Consider the following 25934-nt stretch of genomic DNA (forward strand, 5'->3'; position numbering starts at 1 on the left):
CTGCGGGGCTAATCCCTGCGCTCCCCCCTGTCCCACGCCGCCAAGACCTGACGGATTTGTTGAGTTCCTACGGTAGTTATCCCGTGCGGCTCCAGGAAAAGAAAGCCGGAGCCTCGAGGCACGGTAGATCGCTGAAACAGCAGAGGTGTCTTCCCTGATGACCTCCCGCGGGACCCGACCGACCCCCTGCTGCCCTGTTTTTTCCCGGGGAGACGTCTCGACGCCAAGCTTATTGCGCTGTACGACACATATCTCATATCCGTCGTCGCGGGTGCCCCCGGCAGTCGAGCACCTCCTGTTTTCCCATCGCTTCACGCCTCGCCTCGGATCCTCCCTCCAACCTCGACCTCGACCTTGATTGACCCGGATCCCTCTCGGCTTCCCCCTGCATGCGCCGCCCGAGCTCCCCTGCCAGCCGCCGCTCCCTATGACCCAGCGCGTGCGGTCCTCGCTCGGCCGATGATCCTCGAGCTTTCGCTGCATCCACGCATCCACTCGGCCCTCGCAACGATGCAGCTGCTCTGGAAAGGGGGCCAGGCCTCGGCCAACGAGTCTCTCCTCCCCATGTCCAGCCTTCCCACCATCGCGGATCACTCATCGGACTCCCCCACCACCGACAGATCGCCCTCCCGGCCGCGACATGCCCGCACATCGTCGGCGCATGCCAAGGTGAGAAGCCAGACGCAGCTGCATCCCCCCATTCTCAGCCGGGGCCGACTAACTTTGCCCATAGGGAGTGGCGGACCAATTCTCCTACATGACGCCGAGCGAGGCAGCCGCCGAGCTGCGAACCTCGTTGACACTTGGCCTTTCTCCGACCGACGCCCTGACGCGACTCGGCGAGTGCGGCCCAAACGAAATACCACACGAGCCCCCCGAGCCCCTGTGGCTTCGCTTTGTCAAACAGTTCCAAGAGCCCCTCATAATGCTCCTCCTCGTTTCCGCCGGAGCCTCTCTGCTACTGGGCAACATGGATGACGCTGTCAGCATAACCGTCGCCGTCACCATTGTCGTGACCGTTGGCTTCGTCCAGGAATACCGATCCGAGAGGTCAATAGAGGCCTTGAACCACCTTGTGCCGAACCACGCCCACCTGGTGCGCGCAGCCGGCAGGTCGTCCGCCCCTACAAAATCCCCAACCTGGCCCCCGCCTGTCGAGGACCACCTGAACCAGGTCGGTGGCTCGGGGGCCAAGACTCCGGTGGATGAAGCACTGGATGCGGCGTCGTCCAAGGTCATGGCTGGCCAGCTTGTACCCGGCGACCTGGTCCTCTTCACCACCGGCGACCGCATCCCTGCTGATATTCGCGTCACAAAGGCTTCGGATCTCAGCATCGATGCGTCCAACCTCACCGGAGAGACGGAACCCGTCCGAATCACGACCGAGGCACGATCGCGGCCAGTCAACGCACTCGGAATCAGCCATGTTCAGCTTTTGCGGCCGCAGTCCCTCGCCCCGGGCGACGGAAACGAGCCCGACAGAGGCGGCGGCGATTCGCACAACGTTGCATACATGGGGACATTGGTCAAATCCGGCCATGGCCAGGGCATCGTCTTTGCCACTGGCGGCAGCACCCATTTTGGAACGATTGCTACGAGTGTCTCTGGCACCGAGAGTCCTCGCTCGCCGCTTCAGCTTTCCATGGACGAGCTTGGGTCGCAGCTGAGCAAAGCCTCGTTTGCGTTCATTGGTCTCATTTCTGTCGTTGGGTGGCTGCAAGGAAAGAAGCTGCTCGAGGTCTTTACCATTTCCATTTCGTTGGCTGTTGCTGCCATCCCCGAAGGGCTACCCATCATCGTCACAGTGACTCTGGCCCTCGGAGTGCACAGAATGGCTCGGCACAATGCCATTGTGCGCAGGATGCCCAAGGTCGAGACCCTGGGCTCGGTGAATGTGGTCTGCACCGACAAGACAGGCAAGTCTATGCTTGCGGTAACGCTGGGCTCGTGCTAACAAACGCAGGTACCCTGACTACGAACCACATGGCGACCACCGAGATGTGGTATTTTGGCGCCGGAGGCGTTGTCGACATTGCCTCTGACACAGAAACCATGGAGGCCAAGCTTAGCCAGGCGTCAATGCGAATCCTGCGCATTGGCAACATTGCCAACAACGCGCGGCTCACTCGTAAATACACCGAAAACGGCGTTGCCGCCTCGGCGGTCCTGTCCTCGACCCTTGGTCCCGAGCAAGTAGCGCCCTATTCCAGATGGATCGGCCAGCCGACAGACGTTGCGATGCTAGACTTGGTTGACAGGTTCAATGAACATGACGTGCGGGAGTCGATTGGCCCTCGCATCAGCGAGACGCCGTTCAGTTCCGAGCGGAAATGGATGGGGGTCACGATTGGGTCGGATCCAAGGGGCGACAAGGAGTACGCGTACATGAAGGGCTCCATCGAAAAGGTGCTTGCCGCCTGCGACACCTACCTGGAAAAGGACGGCAGGGAAGTTGTGCTCGACTCGAGCCGGCGTGAGGAGGCTCTCGGAGCGGCGGAAACTATGGCCGCCAAGGGCCTCAGAGTACTCGCCTTTGCGAGTGGCCCCGTCTCGCGTTCTGCAAAAGGTAGGGCGGCATCGGGCGGCCCGCGGGGAAGCACTCCCGGTCCAGAGCACGGGGCCAGCTCGCCACGCCGGACACCGGATGATGCCTACAGCGATCTCACTTTTGCTGGCTTGGTGGGAATGAGCGACCCGCCGAGGCCAGGAGTCGCACGGTCCCTTAGGCGGTTGATGAGGGGCGGTGTCAAAGTAATCATGATTACAGGAGACGCCGAGACGACGGCCCTCGCCATCGGAAGGCAGCTGGGGATGAGCATCGCTGCGCCCAGCGCCCACTCGTCGAGCCAAACAACCGTCAAGCCGGTCCTCAGGGGAGATGAGGTGGATCAGATGTCGGAAGAAGGCCTCGCGCAGGCCTTGCAGCACACGACCATCTTTGCCCGAACCACCCCGGATCACAAGCTAAAGATCATTCGCGCACTCCAGTCGCGTGGAGATATCGTGGCAATGACTGGGGACGGCGTCAATGACGCCCCCGCGCTGAAAAAGGCCGACATTGGTATTTCCATGGGTCGCCACGGAACTGACGTGGCCAAGGAGGCATCCGACATGATCCTGACGGACGACGACTTTTCCACCATCCTACGCGCCATCGAAGAGGGCAAGGGCATCTTCAACAACATCCAAAACTTCTTGACGTTTCAGCTCAGCACGAGTGCCGCGAGCTTATCTCTCGTCTTCCTTTGCACCTGCTTTGGGTTCAAGACGCCTCTCAATGCAATGCAGATTCTTTGGATCAGTAAGTCGGCCCGGACCGTACAAGGCCCTTTACTCCAATCCTAACGTGCGCTGTAGACATCATCATGGACGGGCCTCCTGCGCAGTCTCTTGGCGTCGAACGGGTCGACCCGGACGTCATGAATCGACCGCCGCGGAGGCGAAACGACGCAGTGCTCACCAAGGCGGTTCTCATGCGAGTCTTGACGTCGGCATCCATCATCATGGTCGGCACGATGCTCGTCTACAGCCACGAGATGCTGGCGGACGGCCAGGTCACTCGGCGCGATACAACCATGACCTTTACTTGCTTCGTCTTTTTCGACATGTTCAATGCGCTGGCCTGTCGGTCCGAGTCCAAGTCCATCTTCCGAGGAGAGGTCGGCTTGTTTGCCAACAACCTGTTCAACTGGGCCGTGTCGCTCAGCGTGGTGTGCCAGTTACTCGTCATCTATCTGCCCTGGCTGCAAGAGGTTTTCCAGACCGAGGCCATTGGGTTCGGTGACTTGTTACGGCTGGTGGTGCTCTGCAGCACTGTATTCTGGGCGGATGAATTGCGCAAGTATCTGAGATATGGGACGCGGCGTTTGGGAAGCGGATACAGCCAGGCCGTGTGATAGAAAGGGGAAAAGGGGGTTGGACTGCTTTCTTTGAACGAGGAGCGGATGCTTTGGCTCCATGCCCGTGTGCGGAGTCTGTAACTTTTGCATAACCCGTGTGCTGGACAGTAGAATGGCGTGGCAAAATAGTGTATACTACAATTGAGACGAGAACAGCGATGGATGTGCGGAAGCCTTATTGCTGCGCGTCCAGCTCTGATGTTTGTCACTGAGCCTGTGTGATGTGGGGTACAGGGTAGCTCGGCGTCAGAAAGACTTGCATGACGTGGAGCCCAAAACGGCTCACCAAACAGCCCCGAAAAGACACGACAAGCACCGCTCCTTGGCACACGAAGCTCAATTGTACAGCAGCAAGCTGGAGCAGTCACCTCCACGCAGCTATGCGCGTCCCGGCCAAGCTCCCCCCCCCACGCCAATGTCTACACTCCAGAACGGCGTTGCCAGTCGCTCCCACACCCGAGAAGGCGGCGTGAAAAAGGCGACGGCCCCGAGCGTCCACGATGCCAGCAACGAGGCCGAGATGCGCGCGGCGCTGGCCGCGCTGCACGAGCGAGAGTCGGCGACACAATCTCGGCTCGGCGCCCTAGTCGCTTCGCAGCCGGACCTCTCGCGAGACCTGGGCCGCCTGGACATGCTGCGGGCGGGATTGGGCGCGCAGGTCATCGCCGCCCGGTCCATTGGCAACGAGATGCTGTCGTCGGCGGCCGAGACAGCCGGGCGCCTCAGCAACCGAGTCAAGGAGTTGGACCTGGAGAAGAGCAGAGTGGGGGAAACTTTGGGCGTCGTCGAGCAGGTCGCAGAGCTCAAGGCGTGCGTCAACGGCGTCGTTGGATCCATGGGGGCCCCCCAGGACTGGGAGGCGGCGGCCGGCTACCTGTCCCGGGCCAGCAAGATCCCCGAGGAGATTGCCAGAGGTGCCTTTGCGGCCAGCATCGTGCCCAGCGTCGAGGTCCCGGACGCGCCATGGGTGACCCTTGAGGGCGCCAGGGAGAGCCTGTGCGGCCTCTTTCTGCGCGAGTTTGAAAAGGCGGCCGATGACGGAGACGGCGCAAAAGTGACACGCTTCTTCAAGCTCTTCCCTCTCATCGGGAGGGCCGACGTCGGACTGGACGTCTACGGCAGATATGTCTGCCAGGGAGTGGCGGGGACGGCACGGGCGACGCTCAAGGACGGCGCCGGGGGCCAGACGCGCAAGGAAGGCTTCTTCTACGCCAACGCCCTGACCAAGCTCTTTGAGCACATTGCGCAGATTGTCGAGGGCCACGGGGCCTTGATCGAACGGCACTACGGCGCCGGCAAAATGGTGCGCGTCATTGAGAGGCTGCAAGCCGAGGCGGACGTCCAGGGTGGCATCATCCTCGACACGTGGAGCGACGAGCGCGGCGTCGACCGCAAACTGACCGACGTCAAAAGCTACCCCTTTTCCTTTCTGGTCCAAAGCTTCCTGCCTCAACCGCCTCGAGGGGGACCGCCTCGAGGGGGCTCTCCCGCGGTGGGAGCCGGGAGCAACGCCCGGAACAGCGAGGACGAAGGCGTCAACATGAAGGAGGTAGACGGCTTGCTTAGCGAGATTGCCGTCATGCTCGGACGGTGGTCCCTGTACACGCGCTTCCTCTCGGCCAAGTGCATGGTGAGTGGCTCACGTCTGCCGTATGCGCCCCGGGCACTCTGACAACAAGGCCGCGCAGGACCCGGATAGCGGAGACAATGCTCTGGTCATTGCCGATCTACTCGTCAAGTCGAACCTGTACCGCAAAGTATCCAACAAGCTGACAGCCCCCCACAACGCCATGACAACGTTTTTCTTTCGCCGATCGGTGGAAAAGGCGTTTCAGCTCGACGAGTATCCCAGAGGGCTCTCTCTCAGCATGAACCGGCAGCTCGAGGGAAACGCGCCGTACATCATTCTGGCCGTGGACGATGTCATGTACATTGTTGACACGGTGATCCAGAGATCCCTGTCAACGTCGCAGAGGGACGTCATTGCCTCGGTCGTGCCCACCATCGGTCGGGTATTGGGCTCCGACTTTGTCGGCATGATACAACGCAAGATGCGGGATGAGTCGTACCCCAAGCCCGTGATACAAGGAGGGTTTCCGCCAGAGGACAAGATCATCCAATTCATTGTCCTCATCAACAGCCTCGATATGGCCAACGAGTACCTGAGCAGGATCATGGCCGGCCGAATAAGCGTCGATGAACATGGCCCGTCGAATCGAGTGACGCTACAAGGCCCGCTCAAAAACTCGTTTCCCTTTGACCGGGACGTTGCCTTTGTGGCCAATGCCCTGCACACGCTGGAGACGACCCTGATCACAAAGTCAAGCGAGCTGCTGAACGAGGGCATCCAAGTGCTCTTCAACCAAGTCGTCAAGCTCCGGCTGCGGCCCGTGCTGAGCGATACATTCCGCGACGCCGACTACACGCTGAGCGAGGAGGACGTGGCCGAGATTGCGCAGCAGAACGAGGAGTCTGAGGAGCAAGTCGTGGACCAGGTCTGCCGGCGATTCGAGCACGGCTGGGACCACCTGATGAAACCGATTGCGCGGCTGATGACCGCCAAGACTTACAGTAGCCTGCTGGACATGACGGCGCGGCATCTGTCGAGGGTGCTGGAGAAGAGGGTGCTGAGCTACGGCGGGCGCATGACGGCTTTTGGTGCGATGCGGTCTGAGCGAGACGTGACGGGCATCGTGGACACGGTGTCGAGGGGCGACTACGGCGTCCGAGACGCTTTTGCCAGGGTGACGCAGCTGCTCATGGTGGCCAACATGGAGGAGGACGAGTGGGAGGAGGAGCTGCTGCTCGAGGAGGGAGAAGGCGACGGGATCGAGTGGATCCTGACGGACGAGGAACGGAGACGGGCGCGGAATCTTGTGGCGGGATGAGGCCGACTGGTGATGCCCCTTTCTTCTCAGTGAGTGGAGAAGTCGACCAATTGACCAGAGCCGGGGTCACAGCTGGCCTGATAACCAGCCAGATACCGTGCTGCTTCCCGTGTCCCGACTTCTTGTCTTTCTCTCTCTCACGCTGCTGTGTACAACTCTGTGGACAAGTGCAGCAGAGGTGCCGTCATCAACCTTGCTGACGGCCAGCTCCTGTGTAGCTTCGGTCGGCCAGCAGGGCAGTGGAGACGGATGCTGCGTTCTGGACATGTTCCGGGCGACGATGCTGCGGTATACACAGTGGCGAGCGGGCGGGGGCACACATGGAAAACTGTCAACAATATTGCCGTTTCCTACCTATCATGGGACACTTGTTTGAACTGCGGGATAGGTCCGCCCCTATTGATCGAGACGTCGTAGGGCTGCAGCGGAACGCAAAGAGCTTCTTTCGGAGCACCAATGCCATCTCGATGCCCCGGCCGGTGAACAACAGCCCGGCGAGCCAGCCTTTACCCTCTACGAATGGCTCCAATGCCATTCGGACACTACGGAAGTGATCCGACCTCTAACGCGATCCCCCTTGGCAAGGGACATGCTTCAAGACGAGAATTCGGCCTGCACAATCTTGGTGCCAACAGACTCTGTCCTTGACAGCTTCAACCAGCAGGGCCATGGCCTTGAACTACTGCCCCATCATCATGTAACTCCTCACATAATGCCCCTGCCGAGGATCCTCGACACCCCGTGCGTTCCGGTCTTATCGGCTTGGTGTAAATCCCCTTTCGCTAATTGTTGAAGGGCGCGGGTTGGTCCAACCTTAGCTTGGATGCTGTTATAAGCCCCTGGTCTATCACGCGGTCTCAAGTCTTGTACAGTACATTCGTTGCAATACGGGTTCGTGGTCGCGGATCGGTTACAACGTAGGGGGGGTCTACCCGGGGTAAATACCGTGCCCAACCAACCCAATCAAACCACCCTCACGTTGGCCTCCATCTTGTCGTTAACAACCCGAATCGCCCCTTCGCGATTCACATCGAGCATGAACTCTCACCTCCAAGGTTGGCCTAGTTCTACCCGCCCCTCTCAACACCGCTCTACATAGTGACACGCCCTATAATGGTGCACTGGACGAGCAACTTCTATGCCTCAACAACTCGTCTTTTATTCAGGAGTTATCACGAAGAGAATATTCGTTATCAGGCAATTCTTCGGAGCATTCGAAGCAGCAACTGCATGATCGAGATGAGAGTAGACCTCTCCATGCACGTTTTTGCGGCCTCGCACAACCTCAACAGCTTCCTTGGCCAAGTCAAGGACGCCAGGGGCTTTCTCTCATATGCCGGACAAGGATATAGAGACGAGATACTACAAAAAAAGGAACGGAAACGAAGACTGGCGCCGCAGGCATTGTGGTGAAATGCATCCCTGTCCTGTTGGGACCACGGCGTCAACCAATTACTTTCGAATGAAGAGCATCACGTGCAATATATAAGATATATTGAGAGTGTGACAATACATTGAGGTTTTGACGATACAATAGAAGGCGGATCTATTGCATAACGCGCAAAGCAATAGGGACTGCTTGGCAACACAACGCAAATTATATACATTTATCTATGAGTATTGCTATTTACACAATGGCATATTGCTGTTTGCACACTCGACCTATTTTTAAGATACGTACTAAAGCCAGCCCGCCCCGCCTATTTATACCGCGCGCGCCTGGCAAGTACCCGTACCGCCTAAATGCCCGCACCCGCGCCTACGCCCGCCCGCACACACACAAGAGGCAATAAAGGCCACATAACGCATGCCTCTTAATTCGCTTAAATAACACATTTCCGGGCCTTGAGCTCGAAGTTGCAACAATCGGCCCGTTAATTGACCCGGCTCCTCCTTGGCCCTTACGGCTGTGTGGGCGGCGGCGGCGTCGCCGCCTCAAATCATCCCACTCAACGATCCCTCCAACGCCTAACGAAGCCGGCTGCCCTAACGAAGCCGGCGGCGCGCCCCTCCTGCCGCGTCCTCCTCTTGATCCCCTTCCCCTTGTATTTCCTCGAGCTAATGATCCTTGTTGTGACGCTACGAGAGACCGCGGGCTATAGCTGTAAGGAACGGTGTTCCTACTATAAATAAAGCAGCTATAATATACTCTCCCGATTATATAAGCCAATAAGTAGTATATTAATTATAGACAAAATCCCATCCTATAGAGCAAGAATCGCTCGTTATTTTGCATGCATATTATTATGCATTAAACGGGTTGCCGGTTATCGTATAATCGGGAATCGAAGGAATAGAGCTAGCTTGGAATGCTAGCTAAGACCTCTTAAGAACACCGGCACGACCAACCTCCTTTAAACACGAATATTAGTAGAACCAAGACACTTCTAGCTACACTCAAGGTACCACTAAATTCCTCAGTCTTAGGGCTATACGGCAGCCTAAATCCGGTCCCGAAAGGTTCTTCCGTTTAGCTATAATTGTCTATATAAGGCAGCATGTCCGCTAGTAGATAGAGATAGAATTATTAACCTTAACACCTCTTCTATATACTAATATACTACTAATAAATTCCGTTAAAAATCCTACCTTATACTCCTTCTTCCCCTTTATTATATAGTCTTATATAATTCCCTGATTTCCTAAAATTCCGCTTTTGCTTATATACCTTAAGAGGTTATAAGCCTAGCTTGCTCCTTTTAAGCTAGGAAATCTACTTATACCTTTAAAATTACTTATTAAAATACCCGACTAAAATTCCTTTCGAAAATCCCCCCGACGACTTCTTCTACCTTCCTATACTCTTAAACTCCTATCTAGACTTCTCGATCCCTACGAACGAAATAATACCGAATTTATATAAAATAGATAGATAAAAAGAATATAAATTCTCTAGACTTAAGGGAAATTTAAATTATACTCTTTAAACTACGAGGATAAGAGCTATCCTTACTAAGGAAAAGCTTATCGCTACCTTAGAGTAGGAAAATTATATAAAAACTATAGAAGCTTTATCTTAGATTTTTCTTTAAGTCGAAGATAGCCGTTTAATATAAATTAAGAATTTAATAAATACTAAAGCTGCTTAGGATAAGCTTATAAAGCTATATAATCCCTCGAATTTCTCGTCGAATTATTTGCTTATAAAGCAGCTCTTTAATCTAAGTCCCTCGGGGTTTAATTTAGAGAAATACCTTTATAAGGTAAAGGAAATCTACGAGGATTTAAAATCCTATAATATAGAAATTCTAGAAGTTATCCTTATAGTATAGATTCTTAATTGCCTTAATAAGGAATTTAAAAGCTATATTATAAATATTACGTAGAGCCTTAAGTATAATTCTACGTCGTTTACCCTCGAATCCCTTATAGCTAGTCTTTTAGACGAAGCTAGAAGAATAGAGGATATAGATAAATCTTAGGAGAAAGCTTTCTTAATATAAAGGAAGCCTTAGAAATCCTATAGAAATTCTATAGATACTCCTTATTATAAGGAATATAAAAAACTAAGGCATTTTATAGTAAATTACTATAAATTATACTTAAATAAGGCTCCTACTTATTAGGTTTTAAATAAAGGAAAAAAGGACGATAGGACTTAAATTTCGAAAAAGAGAAAATCTTCTTCTTTTTCTTCTTCTAAGAAGAAATCCCCTTTAAGTCGTATTTCTACTACTAATAAAAGAAGGAAGGCTCGAACTATAGAGCTAGAGTCCGATTTAGACGATAGTAATAAGGTCTTAAATATAGCTTTATAAGAAAATAATATAGACCTAGATATCGACCTTATAGACCTCTCTAGGGCTCCGACTATTATATAAACGTCTAAGGATTTAAAGGTAGTTTTAACCTTTATAATTACCCCTATAGTAGAAGCTAATAAAGACTCTCTTTTAGGACCTTTAAAAGCCTCGATTCCTAGAATAAATAAATTAGTCTTAAAGGTAAGAGAAGGAGGATTTCCTAGTTATAAGAATAAAAGGATCTTTAATTTTATATATAATACCGGAGCTACTAAGTATATAGTATCTAATAAGAATTTTCTTATTAACTATAAAGAAATTAAGTCTAAAGTTTACTAGGGAAAAGCTTCCTTTATATTAGTAAAAGGAAAAGGGGACTTAGTATTTAAGTTCCTATATAGTAGAAAAAGGTATATCCTTCGAGACTGCTTTTATATACTTAAATTAAGGATAAATATACTATCCTAATCTTATTTTAATAATACCTATGCCTTAATAAGAGGAAATAAAGTCCTCTTATTAGATAATAAAGCTAAGGTCCTTACTAAAGGATTTCTTAGAAATAAATTATATTATATTCCTATAAAACCTTTATTAGAAAGCTAATCGATCCTTATTACGTTTTTAAAAGTAAAGGATATAGATTTTTATCCTTAGCACTTATACTTAGGGCATATAAATAGTAGGGCTATTTTTAAAATATTAAAAAGATATAATAAGGATATAAAAATGCCTTTAAAAGAGGAAAATAAAATAAGGTAGTGCGAAATATATAGTAGAGCTAAAGCAATAAATAGGGTTAATAAATAACCCTTATATAAGTCTTATTCCTATTTAGAAAAAATAGTATTAGATATTTAGGGGCTAATTAAAGTGCCTACTTATAATAAATATTACTATTATATTTCTTTCTTAGACATAGGAACCTAATATCTAGAAATATACCTTCTTTAAAGAAAAGGGGAAGCTTTAGATAGGTTCCTAGAATTTAAAAATAAGGTAGAAAATAACCCTAAAAATACTAGGATTAAAGAAGCATTTTCTAATAATACTAAAGAATTTATATATAAAATAAAGCTCTACTATAAAAAAGAAGGAATTACCTTTAATTCTAGTCCTCCTAGGACGCCTAAATCTAATAATAGAATAGAAAGAATAAATCGTATAATATTAAAAAAAGTACGAGCTCTTTTATTTACTACTAGGATTCCTAAATACTTATAGGGAGAGGCTATTTTAATAGCTACCTATTTATATAATAAATTACCGTATTCTACGATAGGATTTAAAAGTCTTATAGAAAAGAGGGATAATATAATACTACCCTTTAAGACCTTAAATAAAATTAAGACCTTTAAAAGCCTTATATATTATAAGAATAAAGACCTTAAAGATAAGCAGGACTTATCGTGGGGTCGATTTGCGGAGTAATTTCGGGAAATCGTATGCGATTACATATCTACCATCTGATAAGTGCCCGGCGCCGCGCACGCGAATATCTCCACGGCCAGCAGCCCAATCGAGGCCATTCCGGGGCCTGGGACTACTCCACTCCGGCGGCGCGTTTGGTCGAGGAGCACTCCGTATAGGCTACTGTCCGTCGAGATATTTGCGTTGCAGCGCCGCGAATGGGTAATGGGGGGGCTAGGCTCGGCTACAGGAACTGCGAGATAGTAATGCACCGATCCTACGGCCCTTTGATCCTCAAAAATATGTCTAGTTACATGGATATAAATATGTATAAAGACTCTACGAGGCGGCTGGCTTACGTCGACGAGGGGCGGTCCGCTTTCCCAGCCGGGTCCTCCGCCCCGACGGCCCTGACCTCGAGTTGGACCTGGTCCCGGGCCTGGACCTGGGTCATCGGGCACGGGGGTCCCTACCTGTACCCGTATCTGGCCCTGGCCCTGGCCCCGATCCTGGCCCCGCCGTCGGCGCTGTTTGAGCTCGTCGACGAGTCGGTTCAAGCTTCGGCCGGCGCGTAACAGCTCTAGCTCTGCAACGGCCGCCTCCTTGCATTTGCCGGACGCCATACGGGCCAACAGCTCGTCCCAGATCACCTTCCGGCGACAGAACTGCACTCTGACCCCGTTCCCCGGCGCCAGCGGCTTCCCACGTCTCTTCCAGCTCCCGTACGGCCTTCTGACCTGCAAACCCTTCACCCCATTCCTTCCAGACGTCCCCACCGTAAAGACCCTTGCCAGGGCTGTGACGATAGGCATGCCTGGTACCAGAGGCTCTGGGGCGGGGGCCGGGGCCGGGGCCGGAGCTGTATTGAGATTCAAGGTAGGTACTGTTGACGGGGCCGGGGCCGGGGCTGGGGCCAGCGCCTCTGCTGACCCGGCTCCGAAGTAGCCGGTAAAGGTGATAGGGACCTTGCCTTGGAGGAGGGCATCGAGGCCGCCCTGAATCCCGTCCAGCCGGGCCTCAAGCCGGATGGCGAGCCGCTGACTATTCTGTAACAGGGCCTCCCGCGTGCTCTCTATGACGCCGCTTAGTTCCGGCAGCGCGCGTCGTACGAGCAGGCTTACCGGCTCCATAGCCCCTACCGCGGTGGACCGCACGGCGACGGCGAACTCGTCCCACTCGGGCCCGCCAAAGGGCGTAGGCGAAGAACGGTAGCGACGGGTAGCGGAGCTGTAGGACGGCCAGGTCCTGCAGAAGTACTATACGCAGGCGCCGCATAAGCTTGGAAGCCGTCAGCGGCTGGGTCGTCGTCGTCGAGACCGCCTTCTGCCCAGCATTGCCGGCGCGCCCGCGCCTCAAAGCGGGGTTCCCACTCCTCGATCCACGGCCACAGCTGCTTTTGTAAGACGTACGGGGTTCGTGAGCCGCACGCGCGAGTAGTCCCCGGGGAGGCCGAGAAGCCGGCGACGATACGCATGAACTGCCGCGGTAGGTGCGTAAGATATGCCTGGCAGAGCACGCTCTGGTTCCAGCGGCCGGCCTGCGAGATCTGGGCGAGCGACGTGCCATGGGTCTCCGCGTCCTGGGCGCCCACCCTGCGCGGGAGGTGCGTCTTCTTCGACGCGATAAGGCCGGCAGCGCCGAAGATACGCCAGGTCTCTTGTAGCTGCGTCGGGTACGAGCTCCTGCTCGCGGTCCCGCCCGACGAGGACCTTGATCCGATACCAGTCCTGACGGCGCCGGAAGGACGGGGCGGTTCGCCGGCGACGTGCCAGCGCCAAAAGAAGAGCTGTGCTAGGGCCCTTGCGTACAGAATAAGGGGTCCTTGTGCCGGAGCGCGCCCATAAACTCCTTCCTCGCCGTCTTATTTAGCTTGCCGTCCCGTAAAGGCTTACCAGGCAACCACAGGGGGTCGGGCCCTCCGAAGGCGGATAGTCGAGTAGGGATAGGTCTGCAAGCTCCATCTTGCGCCGGTTCTCCCCCCGTAAGAGGTAGTAGTGGCCGAAGAGGAGGTCGACTCGCGTACGGAGGTTTTGCGGCGTATACGCGGCGCCAGTGAGAAGGAGATCCTGGATCCGAAGCCATTCATCGGGGAGGTAGCCGGCCTGGATCCCGTCGCTTCCGCGGTCTTTAAAGGAGGCGCGGTCGTGCTTCCCCCGCTGCCGGCCCCGTTGCTCAAGGAATCCTCGTACGGCGGCGCCCCGGGGATTCTCCGTATTCGCGTTGCCGTGAGCCACCTGGAGCCTCCATAGCTCGATAACGGCCGCGATATAGGCGTCGATAGTGCCCCTCGTAAGCAAAGACCCTTCGGTAAGGTCTACTGCAGCCGTCGCGAGGCCTGTGGGTGGCACGTAGCCCTCGCGGTCGTCAGCGAGCAGCTCGGCGGCCTCGGCCAGGGGACCTCAAAGCTTCGGCCAGGCTTTCGGCCTCTGCCATGGCCGCGGCCTCGAGCTGCTCCTGTTCGCGCTGTTGCCGTACCTGTACGGCCTCGCCGTTGCCGTTGCCCCTAATCTTACCCCGCGCGCGCGGCTTCTTCTTCTGCGGCGGCACAACGCGTCGTAACAGGATATCCTCTTTGAGCCACGCCGCCAGCTTGTCCGGCGTTACGAGCTCGCCGTCGGGCCAGCTATAGAGCGAGCCGTCTGCTGCAGCCCGAGGCGTATGGCACCAGGCCTATACGCATTTGTCTGTTAGCCGCCTAGGGGGCCGTACGTGACAGGGATCGAAGTGGAGGACCGGCCGGGGGACGCGCCTTCCACTCCCGCTGCTTCGCCGCGTAACTCCGCGTCGTGTTCGCCGGCTGTTCGTCCTTCTTCGCCTGGATGCCCGCCCTCCGGGCGGCACGGGCGCGCTCGTCAGCTGCCGTGTACGAGTCGTCCGCGGCCATCTCGGTCGATCGGGCAACCTTCCTACGGGCGAATGTCTGGGCTGGGTTGGCCGGAAACCCGATAAGTCGGGTGGGAACTTATCAAATGCACTTATCAGGCGTCCTGCACACGATTTCACGGGCGGCGTTTTGCGGGCGATAAGTGGTCACGTGGCCTAAGTGAATTACGACGCAATTGCGGGCACCACCGATAAGCTAGATAATAGAGCTTTTAAGGGAATAATAGTAGGCTATTTAGAATTTTTTTTTAAAATCTAGGATTTCTCTAAGAGAAAGATTACTATCTCTAGAGATATTACTATACTAGAAAATAAATTTATAAAAAATCTAGAAATCTTTAGTAGTAATAATACCTTAAAATTTAATTTTATTCTAAATAAAGATAAGCTAGAAAGCTATATCCCTATAGAGGAAGCTACTAAAGAACCTAGAGATAAAAGTCCCTTACCCTCTATAGAAGAAGAGTCTTTAAATAACGATTCTATTCCTACTACTAGTAAAATAGTAGTAGAACTACCTAAGAAGCTAGAAGGGTTCGATTCTAACTATATTAAATACCTTAACGTTAATTTATTTCTAAACTATAATTTTATAGAGTTAATTCTAGCTAGTATAGAAAATTAGGATCTAAAAATTCTAAAGACCTAGAAATAGGCAATAAATAGCCCTAAAATAGCATTTTAGAAAGAAGCTATAATTAAGGAAATTATCTAGCTAATTAAATATAAAACTTAGGAGTTTTCCTACCTCCTTAGGGATAGGGATACTATAGGAGGCTACTACGTCTATACTATTAAGAAGGATAGTTAAAATAATATAATAAAATAAAAAACCCGTTTCGTAATATAAGGATTTAAGTAGATCTATAGCTTAGATTTCCTAGATACCTTCTCGACTATAGCTAGACCTAAATCTATTAGAATTCTACTTATTTTAGCTATTATCTACGAATTTAAAGCTTTATAAATAGATATAATAAATGCCTTTATATATACCGATATAGATAGCAAAGTATATATTAATCTTCCTATAGGCTACGAAGAATACGCTCTTAAAGAATATTATTTAAAATATAGATTAGCTTATAGAGCTAAAGGAATTAAACTAACTAAATTCCTAGACCTATATAAAACTAGTTAAATTAAAGCAAAGCTAAAGAAAGCATTATATAGCTGAAAATAAAGTCCTAAGCTCTAGTATAATTATTTAAAAATTATACTTAATAAACTCGGATTTCTTCCTCTTTTAATAGATAAAGGAGTATTTATAAATAAGGACTATAATATAGCCTTAGTAATTTATATTAATAACTTTCTTATAGTAGGGCCCTCTAAATCTATAATAAAAGAAAGATTATTTAAAGAATTATCTAAATTCCTAGATTTTACTATCTTAGGAGATATAGAAGACTTCTTAGGTCTAAATATTATAATAAACCGAGAAAATAAAGAGCTATATATATCCTAAGAAAATTATACCTTAAATAAATTAAAGGAATTTAATAAAGAAGGTTTAGGAACTTCGAATTTACCCGCTATAGTAAGTATTAAGCTTATAAAAGTAAAGGAATTACCTTTTAAGGAAGATATATTATAATTTTAGAAAGAAATAGGATCTCTATTATACTTAGCCTTACTTACTAGGCTAGATATCTTATATTCTATAATTTCCTATACTAGATTCTCGGATAAGCCTAACTAAATATATTTTAAGGCTTTAAATATAATTTAGAAATATTTAAATAAATTTCCTAGCCTAAAGATTAAATATAATTATAATATCCCTTTTAGCTATCTATATATAAAGGGTTTTAATAACTTTAGCTAGGCGTCGGATTTAACGGACGGAAAATCCTTTTCCGGTTACTATTTTTATATATATAATAATATAATAAGCTAGGCTTACTTTAAGTAGAAAGCCGTTACCCTATCTACCTATAAAGCAAAGTATATTAGCCTTAAGGAGGTAAAAAAAGAAGTTATTTATTTAAATATACCTTTTAAATATATTACTAAGGATCTATCTATTAAGATTCCTAATACTATACCTCTTATTTTAACGGATAATACTACTACTATTAAATAAGTAGAAAATCCGGAATTTTATAAAAGGTCTAAGTATATAAGATTAGCCTATTACTATACTAGAACTAATATAAGAAAAGGGGAAATTAGAGTTTTTTATATTAAATTAAAAGATAATATAGCTAATATTTTTATAAAGGAATTAAGACCTAGATTACTCTTTAAATTTAAAGACGGTCTATTTTTAATATAAGCTCCTAAGTAATTAAAAGTAGTTTTTAGATATTTCTTATACTTTCTATATCTTTCCCCTACTAGGTTTTTCCTTTTATTAGGTTTCCTAGATAAATATTTACTAGGTTTTTTATCTATTAAGACTTTCCTAGCAATAATAGGTTTTACCTTTTATAAGGCTATCCTATAAATAATTATTATAACTATAGATTTTTCCTACTATAGGTTTTTCTATTAGTATATACCTAAAGATTTATTTTCCTAAGAAAGAATAGGTTTTTATATATCCTATTAAGGTATAAGAATAGTTTTCCTAAATTCGGTTTTTACCCTATATATATACTACTATAAATAAATTAGTAAAGAGTATATAAATCTACTCTTTAAGGGAGACTATAAGGAACGGTGTTCCTACTATAAATAAAGCAGCTATAATATACTCTCCCGATTATATAAGCTAATAAGTAGTATATTAATTATAGATAAAATCCTATCCTATAAAGTAAGAATCGCTTATTATTTTATATATTATTATACATTAAACGGGTTGCCGGTTATCGTATAATCGGGAATCGAAGGAATAGAGCTAGTTTAGAATACTAGCTAAGACCTCTTAAGAATACCGGCACGACCAACCTCCTTTAAACACGAATATTAGTAGAACTAAGACACTTCTAGCTACACTTAAGGCACCACTAAATTCCTTAGTCTTAGGGCTATATAGTAGCCTAAATCCAGTCCTAAAAGGTTCTTCTATTTAGCTATAATTGTCTATATAAAGTAGTATATCTACTAGTAGATAAAGATAGAATTATTAACTTTAATACCTCTTCTATATACTAATATACTACTAATAAATTCCGTTGAAAATCCTACCTTATACTCCTTCTTCCCCTCTATTACGTAGTCTTATATGATTCCTTAATTCCCTAAAAATTCGCTTTTGCTTATATACCTTAAGAATAGCTAAGTTTATTAATCTTATCGCGCCCCCGGCGCCTTCGAACGCTTACGTTAAGCCGCCTTAAGCTAGCCTAACTCGAATTAGGTAGCTAGGATGCCCTTATAGCTAGCTATAACTATAATACCGTCTATAATACTATCTATAATACTATCTATAATACCCTCGCTATAAGGGAGCTTAGTATAGGTAGCTTATTATTATAAGGCCGGCCGCGTATAATAGTAATAACGTTAAGGTCGCGGATTTATAGTAATAGCTCCTTAAGGTCTTAATAGTAGTAATTAGTATTAAATTTACCTAAAAAGGGGGGGGGTCTTTACTAACGACTTCTTAAGCTACTATCGCGAGAGAATATTATACTTTTTAAGCGTTAACCTAGCTTAAAGGCGTTAAAGGATTATATATATATAAGGTAGCCTAAGTTAGTATATAAATCGCTTACTATAAGGCCGTAATAGCTATAGCTCCTATATTAGTAAAGGTATCGCGGCGAGGGTAAGCCTATATTATATAGTAAGTAGGTTAATTACTTCGTAGGTAATTTTTATACTAAGATCCTTAAGCTAAGTCTACCTTAGGAACTAATACCTTTATTATATCTCTTACTAGGCAGCCGTTTATATATATATTATTACTTTATTCTTAATTATCTATATAAGGGTATTATAAAGATATAAGAGGTTAGAGGTGCCTATAACTAAATAAGACTTTATATCCTTATAGGCGGTCTTAACTAAGCTATTTACCTACTATCTAAAGTTATAATATTAGCTAATAAAGTAGCTTGCCTACTACTTATACTATAGTATATATTCGTTTAAAATATATATTATAATATACCCTTAGTATTAACTAAAGGTCTTATCGAGCTACTACTATACCTTATAGAAATCCGCTTTAGTTTTTAAGTAAATAACGCGCTTTTAAGCTAGGAATATTCCTTTATAGCTAAATTCGACTTTTATATTATCTAGACTAAATATAGTAGTGGCGGCGGCGTTAGCGGCTCCTTATTTAATAGCCTCTTAAGTAAGGATAGCTTTTACTTCCTAAGGGACCTCTATATTAATAGAGTTTTTAGGGCTATTAAGATCTACTAGGTCTTTTTAGTAGGACTAAATTAGAGCCTAAATATTACTATTAACGTAGAATATATAGAGTTATTATTACGTTAAAGGGAAAATATAAAGGAGGGCGTTTTTAAGGGTAGTATCTTTATCTATAATAACTATAGAGGGCTCTTATACCCTATTACGGGCTAGGCTACGCTATACGCTTAGGCTGCGCCTATATATCCGACTATTAATAGGCGTGGTTAATTAACTAGCTAAGCAGCTTAGTTAATTTATCTTCTTTTACCCTCTACTACTATTATAACGTAGTAGTCTAATTAAATAGCTGCCCTATAGTAATAAATAGTAATATAACTACTACTTTAGCCCTTATAGGGCCAACCTATTATATACCCTAACCTATATATAAAGAGCGTTAAGGGACTTATATAGCTACTAATATCCCTCTTCTTTCTCTAAGTTAATAAGGATAAAGGCGAAGTTAGCTAAGAACTTTTAGTTAGTAACTCTAGTAACCTAGAAAAGGAAGAGACTAAAGCGGTTAGTTTTATATATATTATCGAGGCTAAGAGCCTTAGAGAAACGTTTCTATATCTTTTAATACTATAGATAGGTCTATAATATACTATAAATCTTATTTTTATTTTATAGGTCGAATTTAACGTAATAAGGAAGATCGCTTACTTAAAGATACTATAAAAACACTTATATTACTATTATACCGCTAAGAGCTTTAAAATAGATCTTTTAGCGGTCGTTATAGATATCTTTAATATAAATAAACGCTATTAAAGGTTTAGCTTTATATAAGATAGTTAATATCTCTTAAGCTAGTAGTACTTTATATTAAGAGAGGTTCTACTTAAGAGCTTACTATATATTAGTCTACTAGCAATAAATATTATATATAGAGGGATTAAAGGAAGGCCTATAGTTATAGCGATCCTTAGTAATACGAAAATCCTACTTTTAAGCTTCCTCGTTATATAACGCTATTATAACGAGGTAGAAGGGGCAGTTAAGCTTTTAAGTAGAAGATTTATATAGCCTAGTACTTAAAGAAGCTCGCTATAAGCTACGATTATATATAAAGAGGAGTTATATTATAATAGAGACCCTATTAATATCTCGCTTATATATACTTAACCGCTTAATAACCGCGGCGCCGTTCTTACGAAGGGAGCCTTAAACGAAGTTATATACCTCGTCGTAGGTTTTAAAGCCTAAGGAAGGCGGTAGGGGCGGGATCATATCTTTACGTTCTTAGTAAGCATCGCGGGCATCGTAGGCATTATCTAACGTATTAAGGAGGGAGAGAAGGGGGTCTATCGCAGCGCTAGTAATAGCTTTAAATTTAGTATATATATATAGGTTATATATATAGGTTATATATACGGGTTATATATATATACAGGTTATATATATATACGGGCGGGCGCAGGCGCGGGTGCGGGCATTTAGGCGGTATGGGTACTTACTAGGCGCGCGCGGTATAAATAGGCGGGGCGGGCTAGCTTTAGTGCGTATCTTAAAAATAGGTCGAGTGTGCAAACAGCAATATGCCATTGTATAAATAGCAATACTTATATAGAAAACCACCCTTAGTCGGATCCGCTATCTACTAGCTTATCTCGACTAGCTAGGCTGTACGCCTCTCTAATAGGGTGGTCTCGCTGGAATAGGAGTGTTCGAAGGCTATAAAAGTAGCAGGCCCTCTCAAGCCGTATTTCCGGAGGGGGGATTGCTGCCTCTAGCTCTAGGGCACAACCTGTGCTATGTTGGTTGCTTCGGCCAACAAGGCTGCTTCTCCGGGACCTCGGCCAACTGCCTCATCAGCCCAACATGGGCATCTCGGAATTCATAATCTAGCATGCCCCTTTCGATTGCGAGTCGCGCGTATTGAATGGCCCTCCAGCGCTGTCCCTCGGCGCAAAACGACAGGGCCGCAAAGCGATACGGACCGGCCAGGAACCCGTCGAGGCGTTCCTGCTCGTACATGCTGATCAGGGCCTGCGCCATTTGCGAAGAGGCCGTCGGCGTTTCTTCGAGGCGACTCGTCAGGTTTGCCATCTGAGAAAGTCGAGCGTCGGACTCTTGGGACAAGCTCGCGTGCATGCTGCAGGAACCGCAGGTGCAGTTGAAGCCCCATGACAGCTCGAGCTGGGCAAGTCGCTCCTGTCGCGGCGTGAGAAGGTCGATGTAGGTTATGGTGATTTCGGTGCCGGGCGTGATTGTTGTGGCGGCGTGCACGTGGTGGGTGAGGGTTTGAGGGTCGAAGAAATAGTCGGCGTTTGGGCGGCAGTCGTGGTTGAGGCGCTGCTTCAACGTCAGCCCCTGGCTCGCTCTCAGACTGATGGTACTTTACGCTTACAGCTATTTCGGGCACGATAATGTAATGCGCCGAGTCGCCAATATCGACCTCAAAGGAGTTTGTGTCGACGCGGCCACTTATAGCATCTGTCGCAAACTCGCCGTGGAGCTGCAGCATCATGTCCTTGGCTACGGGAGGCAGCCTATCAACCGCCACGCTCTGTATCTCGATCCAGTCCTTGTCGCTTAGATTATTGTGCGCGACCTCGTCCAGAATCAGGATGGGCGTGAGTGCGAAGATGCGGTCACCGCGGTGCAGCGTCTTATTCGCAACTAGACCGCGTCCTCGACCGGGAAGCATCTTTTCCTCAAAGGGCGGCGGCATGTGCGTCGTAAACTCGGCACCCTCTTGGGCGAAGGCCGGCAGTTGGCGAAGAGATTGGGCGCCATCGGGTGTCGTGACAACCGAGATGCCTCGCCCGTGGGCAAAGGCGTGAGATGAGTAGACGCAGACGGATCCCATCGTACCTTTGAGTGTCAGACAATCGCCCTGAGATGTCCATGGGAGCGACGCTGAGGGGCCAAGGTGTCTAGGGACATCTTGGGCCAAGCTGTTGCACCATTCAAGGCTTGTTTGCAGACGGTCCAAGTGACGGAAAGGAGACCAAGCGCAAACGTATCCCGCCTCGATGCGTTGGCCGCTCGCGCAGGCGACGCCTATCAGTGTGCAAAAGGCAAAGAGAGTCGACATTGTTTCCTTCAATCGACTTCACACGCAGCGGGACAATATATGAGGCCACAGCTCCTGAACAATGCACGAAGCATGTACACACACGGCCAAGGGAGGCATATAAGACAATCGGCCATGTCCCGTGTTTCACGTTTTGATTGCTCACGACTTACATGTAAGACAGAATGTGGATATACAGTCGGAATGCGCCACAGACAGGAGTCAATCAGTCAACAATGATGGACGTGTATCATCTCGGGCACACGAGGGCACGTCAGGGAGGTTGTACTGCCTATAGGCCTGACAAGTCGAGACTCACGGCCTAGTGGCAGGGAGCGAAGAGACGGCCCCGACCTCGTCAACCTGCCCCCTGTGAGACATTGTCGGAATGGGGTGTTTCATTCGTTGCAGCCTATTACTTCGGTCCCTATCCACAGTCATCTACCAAGGTGCCCATCATTCCCCCCTCCCTCGCCCTCCCCCACGCATAGCACTGCGGCACCGAGATTCCAGGCGAGTGAGTGATGCTCGCGCACCGTCTTGGTCGGCATAATGCGAAGGCGTTGGTCGTGGCTCGATTGTTGTCCCCGCACATCCCTCAGACACGGCGCTTCTTTCTCTTCTTCTTCTTGCCTCTCATCTCGGCGCGACGAACGTTACCCTTGCTATGCATCATGCCGTCCTGGGCATCGTTGAGTGCGCCCAAACTGCCGTCGGCTGCCTGCATCCTTGACGCTGCTGCTCCCCCCTCGGACGCGGCAAGGGCGCCGCTGGCGAGGCAAGCCGCGAGAATGGCGGCAAAGGCCTTCATCGTGTGAAGTTAGGAGGACTCGATGAAGATGGTACAAAGACGATTGAAAGGATTATGATGGGTTTGGGTGATTGAGAGGCAGAAGAGAGAGGGCCCGGAGCCGAGATTTATAGTCGCGAGGTGCTCATCATCTTGGGCCAAGGGCATCGACTTTTTGCTGCCGGCCATGTCATAATGACGGACCCAAGCTGGAATGTATTTTGATACCAGTTATGTGGCTTCAGACATGTTCTGAGGTTGTCGCACCTCGGTGATTGTCCTAAAGCTAGCTACGAATATCCATAAAGTCTGGACCAAGCTGAGGGGGGGGTCTAAGGGGAAAGTGGTAGGGGTAGGTAAAAATCTTTGACCAGAGCTATTATATTAGTCACGTGTGAATTACGTGACTAATAGTTACGAGGAGCGCATGTAACTTACCGATTAGGTATCCCTTTAGCTGCGGGAAGACCGCACTAAGGTTACGGGTAGGGATACTAGCTAATTAAGACGGCCCGCTATAAAGGGTATATAATTTTACTAGTTAATAGAGCTATAATAGAAGTCCTAATAACGCGGGTTATATAAATCGCTATATTATACTAGTTATATACCTTCCTTTTCTTTATTAGCTACTTATTACTACTAGTAGCCCTTAATAGCTTATATTAATTCTATAATCTTAGCTACCTAGCTTTAAAGCCTTAGTAAGTAACGTAGGGCGAGCCTTTTTACTATAAGTAAAACTAATCGCACTTATATATATCTCTAATCGTACTTACGCTTTATTTTTAAGATATATACTAACGCTAGCCCGCCTACCTACTTATACTATATAAATAGCTAGTAAGTATCTATACCGCTTAAATGCCCTCCGTACCTATGCTTACGCCTACCTATATATATTATAGCGTACTTTTAGCTATATAAAATAAGACCCTCGCCTATATATATATATATATATTTATTTATATATATATAACCTTTAAAGCTCTTACTACGCTGCTACTTATATAGCTATAAGGGCTAAAGGAGGAGCTAGATTAATTAATAGGCTAGTTATTATAACTTTAAGCTTAAAGCTTAGAAATATATTATTTAAGCGAATTAAGAAGTATATACTATATAGCTAAAAGTATATTATAATATATATAGGCGGGCGTAAGTATAGGTATAGTAGGTATTTAAGCGGTATAAATACTTACTAGCTTTATATAGTATAAGTAAGCGGGCGGGCTAGCGTTAGTATATATCTTAAAAATAAAGCGTAAGTATAATTAAAGATATATATAAGTACGATTAGTTCTACTCTTTACTATTAAATATATTTATATTATAAAATAAAAATAAAAATATTTATAGCTTAAAACTATTATTTTTAGCCGCTTACTTTATTATAAGCTATATAAAGCTCTTTTAAAAAGCGCTACTACTACTTATACTATAAGGTTATTTATAGCTAACTAAGTTACTTATTAAGGGCTATACCTATAAAGGGCTAAAGTTATACTATAATAACTATACTAAAGTTAAGCTAAGGTAGGCTTATATATAAGTAAAGCTTAACTTAAACTTAGGCCGAATAGTACTTAAATATAGGTCGAGCTAAAAACTAAAGAAAATAGATATTTAGCGCGACTAAGATAAGGGTTTTATTCTTTCTCCTTCTTAAGGTATATAAGTAATAGCGGAATTTTAGGAAATTAAGGAATTATATAAAACTATAAAATAAAGGGGAAGAAGGAGTATAAGGTAGGATTTTTAATAGAATTTATTAGTAGTATATTAGTATATAAAAGTATCGCGAAGCATAGCTTAATTTATATTCTTAGAGATATCCTTTAGTAAGAGGGACCTAAAAGCTAAAAACACTTAGTATAAAAGAAGAAAGAAAGAGCTAAAAAGAAGTATAGAAAGGAGGGTAAGGGTATAAGGGGAAGTAAAAGTAGCGATAGTATTATAGGATACCCTATAGTCGATAATCTAGGTACTTATAACGATATCTACTTCCCTTAAGGAAGTTACCCTTAACTTCTTAAGGCTCCCTATAGAAGAAAGAACCTAGAAGCTACTAAGTAAACTCTAAGAAATTACCTAGTAATCCTAGAAATAATAACTAAGTAGATTATATAGATATTTTATAGAGATTTCCCTTATAAATATACTATATAAAGAATATACTATAATTTCCTAAGTAATAATAGCTTTTTAAGGATTATATTAATATTTCCTTAAGAAGTTATTATAAGATTATAGTAGGGAAATTATAAAGAAATACTTATACCTACCTAAGGAAAATACTAAGAAATACCGCTAATATACTATACTACCGTTATATAACTATAAGGTTAAGATATTACTTAGTTAAAGCCCTAAGTAAGGGCTTACGCTTACTATAGTATATATAAAAGATAAAAAACCCGCTAAATCTTAAGTAGGTAAAGAAGAATATAAATAGTTATTACTACTCTTACTTTAACTTATAAGACTAATAGCTAGTCTATATTTAATACGCATAATAATATATAGTAGTTAGTCTATATAATATATTTAAGTATATATATTAGCTAGTTTATTTAGTTACTTATTAGACCTATACTAGATCTAGGTAAATAGTAAGGTTAAAGTACTAGCCCTATACTTGTCGCGAAGCGTGGCCTGATTTCGTAGTTCTCGAAGATATCCCTTAGTAAGAGGGACCAAGGAAGCTAAAAACACCCGGTGTAGAAGAAGGAGCTAAAAAGAAGGTGCAGAAAGGAGAGTAGGGGCATAAGGGGAAGCATAAGTAGCGAGAGATAAGACGGATGTGCCGGAAACGGCTGCAAAGGAAGGAAAAAACCGGCAAAAAGCTCGGTAGTTAAAAGGACATTAGTGGCTTCTTTAAGCAGGATCTTCTTTGTTAATTGAGATGCCAGACGGGTATAAATAGGGGCGTTGGATAGAGGAAAGAAGGATAATTAAGGCAATATAACAATCACTCCCCTACCT

The 25934-nt window shown here is 46.5% G+C and overlaps 5 protein-coding genes across 5 annotated transcripts; 2 read left to right on the plus strand and 3 right to left on the minus strand.

Annotated features, from left to right (window-relative positions):
* Positions 1 to 510: 510 nt before the first annotated feature.
* HRG_08102 (e1-E2 ATPase domain-containing protein) lies at positions 511 to 3896 on the plus strand (the record flags this gene model as incomplete). Its single annotated transcript, XM_044866573.1, has 7 exons — positions 511 to 669; positions 734 to 1096; positions 1175 to 1387; positions 1448 to 1916; positions 1964 to 2128; positions 2198 to 3301; positions 3358 to 3896. 7 exons carry the CDS (start codon positions 511 to 513, stop codon positions 3894 to 3896), a joined length of 3012 nt encoding a protein of 1003 aa, XP_044718462.1.
* Positions 3897 to 4314: 418 nt separating this feature from the next.
* Positions 4315 to 6787, plus strand: HRG_08103 (COG4 transport protein; the record flags this gene model as incomplete). Its single annotated transcript, XM_044866574.1, has 2 exons — positions 4315 to 5529; positions 5588 to 6787. 2 exons carry the CDS (start codon positions 4315 to 4317, stop codon positions 6785 to 6787), a joined length of 2415 nt encoding a protein of 804 aa, XP_044718463.1.
* Positions 6788 to 12295: 5508 nt separating this feature from the next.
* HRG_08104 (centromere DNA-binding protein complex CBF3 subunit) lies at positions 12296 to 14824 on the minus strand (the record flags this gene model as incomplete). Its single annotated transcript, XM_044866575.1, has 8 exons — positions 12296 to 12367; positions 12420 to 12612; positions 12871 to 12986; positions 13062 to 13185; positions 13350 to 13726; positions 13833 to 14324; positions 14416 to 14610; positions 14690 to 14824. 8 exons carry the CDS (start codon positions 14822 to 14824, stop codon positions 12296 to 12298), a joined length of 1704 nt encoding a protein of 567 aa, XP_044718464.1.
* A 6068-nt stretch (positions 14825 to 20892) lies between these two features.
* HRG_08105 (SET domain-containing protein) lies at positions 20893 to 21952 on the minus strand (the record flags this gene model as incomplete). Its single annotated transcript, XM_044866576.1, has 2 exons — positions 20893 to 21435; positions 21491 to 21952. 2 exons carry the CDS (start codon positions 21950 to 21952, stop codon positions 20893 to 20895), a joined length of 1005 nt encoding a protein of 334 aa, XP_044718465.1.
* An 805-nt stretch (positions 21953 to 22757) lies between these two features.
* Positions 22758 to 22970, minus strand: HRG_08106 (uncharacterized protein; the record flags this gene model as incomplete). The annotated part of the gene is made up of 1 exon (XM_044866577.1): positions 22758 to 22970. One exon carries the CDS (start codon positions 22968 to 22970, stop codon positions 22758 to 22760), a length of 213 nt encoding a protein of 70 aa, XP_044718466.1.
* Between the last annotated feature and the right edge of the window lie 2964 nt (positions 22971 to 25934).

The sequence above is a fragment of the Hirsutella rhossiliensis genome, assembly GCF_020360975.1.
Source record: "Hirsutella rhossiliensis strain HR02 chromosome Unknown scaffold00009, whole genome shotgun sequence".
Taxonomy (NCBI): Eukaryota; Fungi; Ascomycota; class Sordariomycetes; order Hypocreales; family Ophiocordycipitaceae; genus Hirsutella; species Hirsutella rhossiliensis.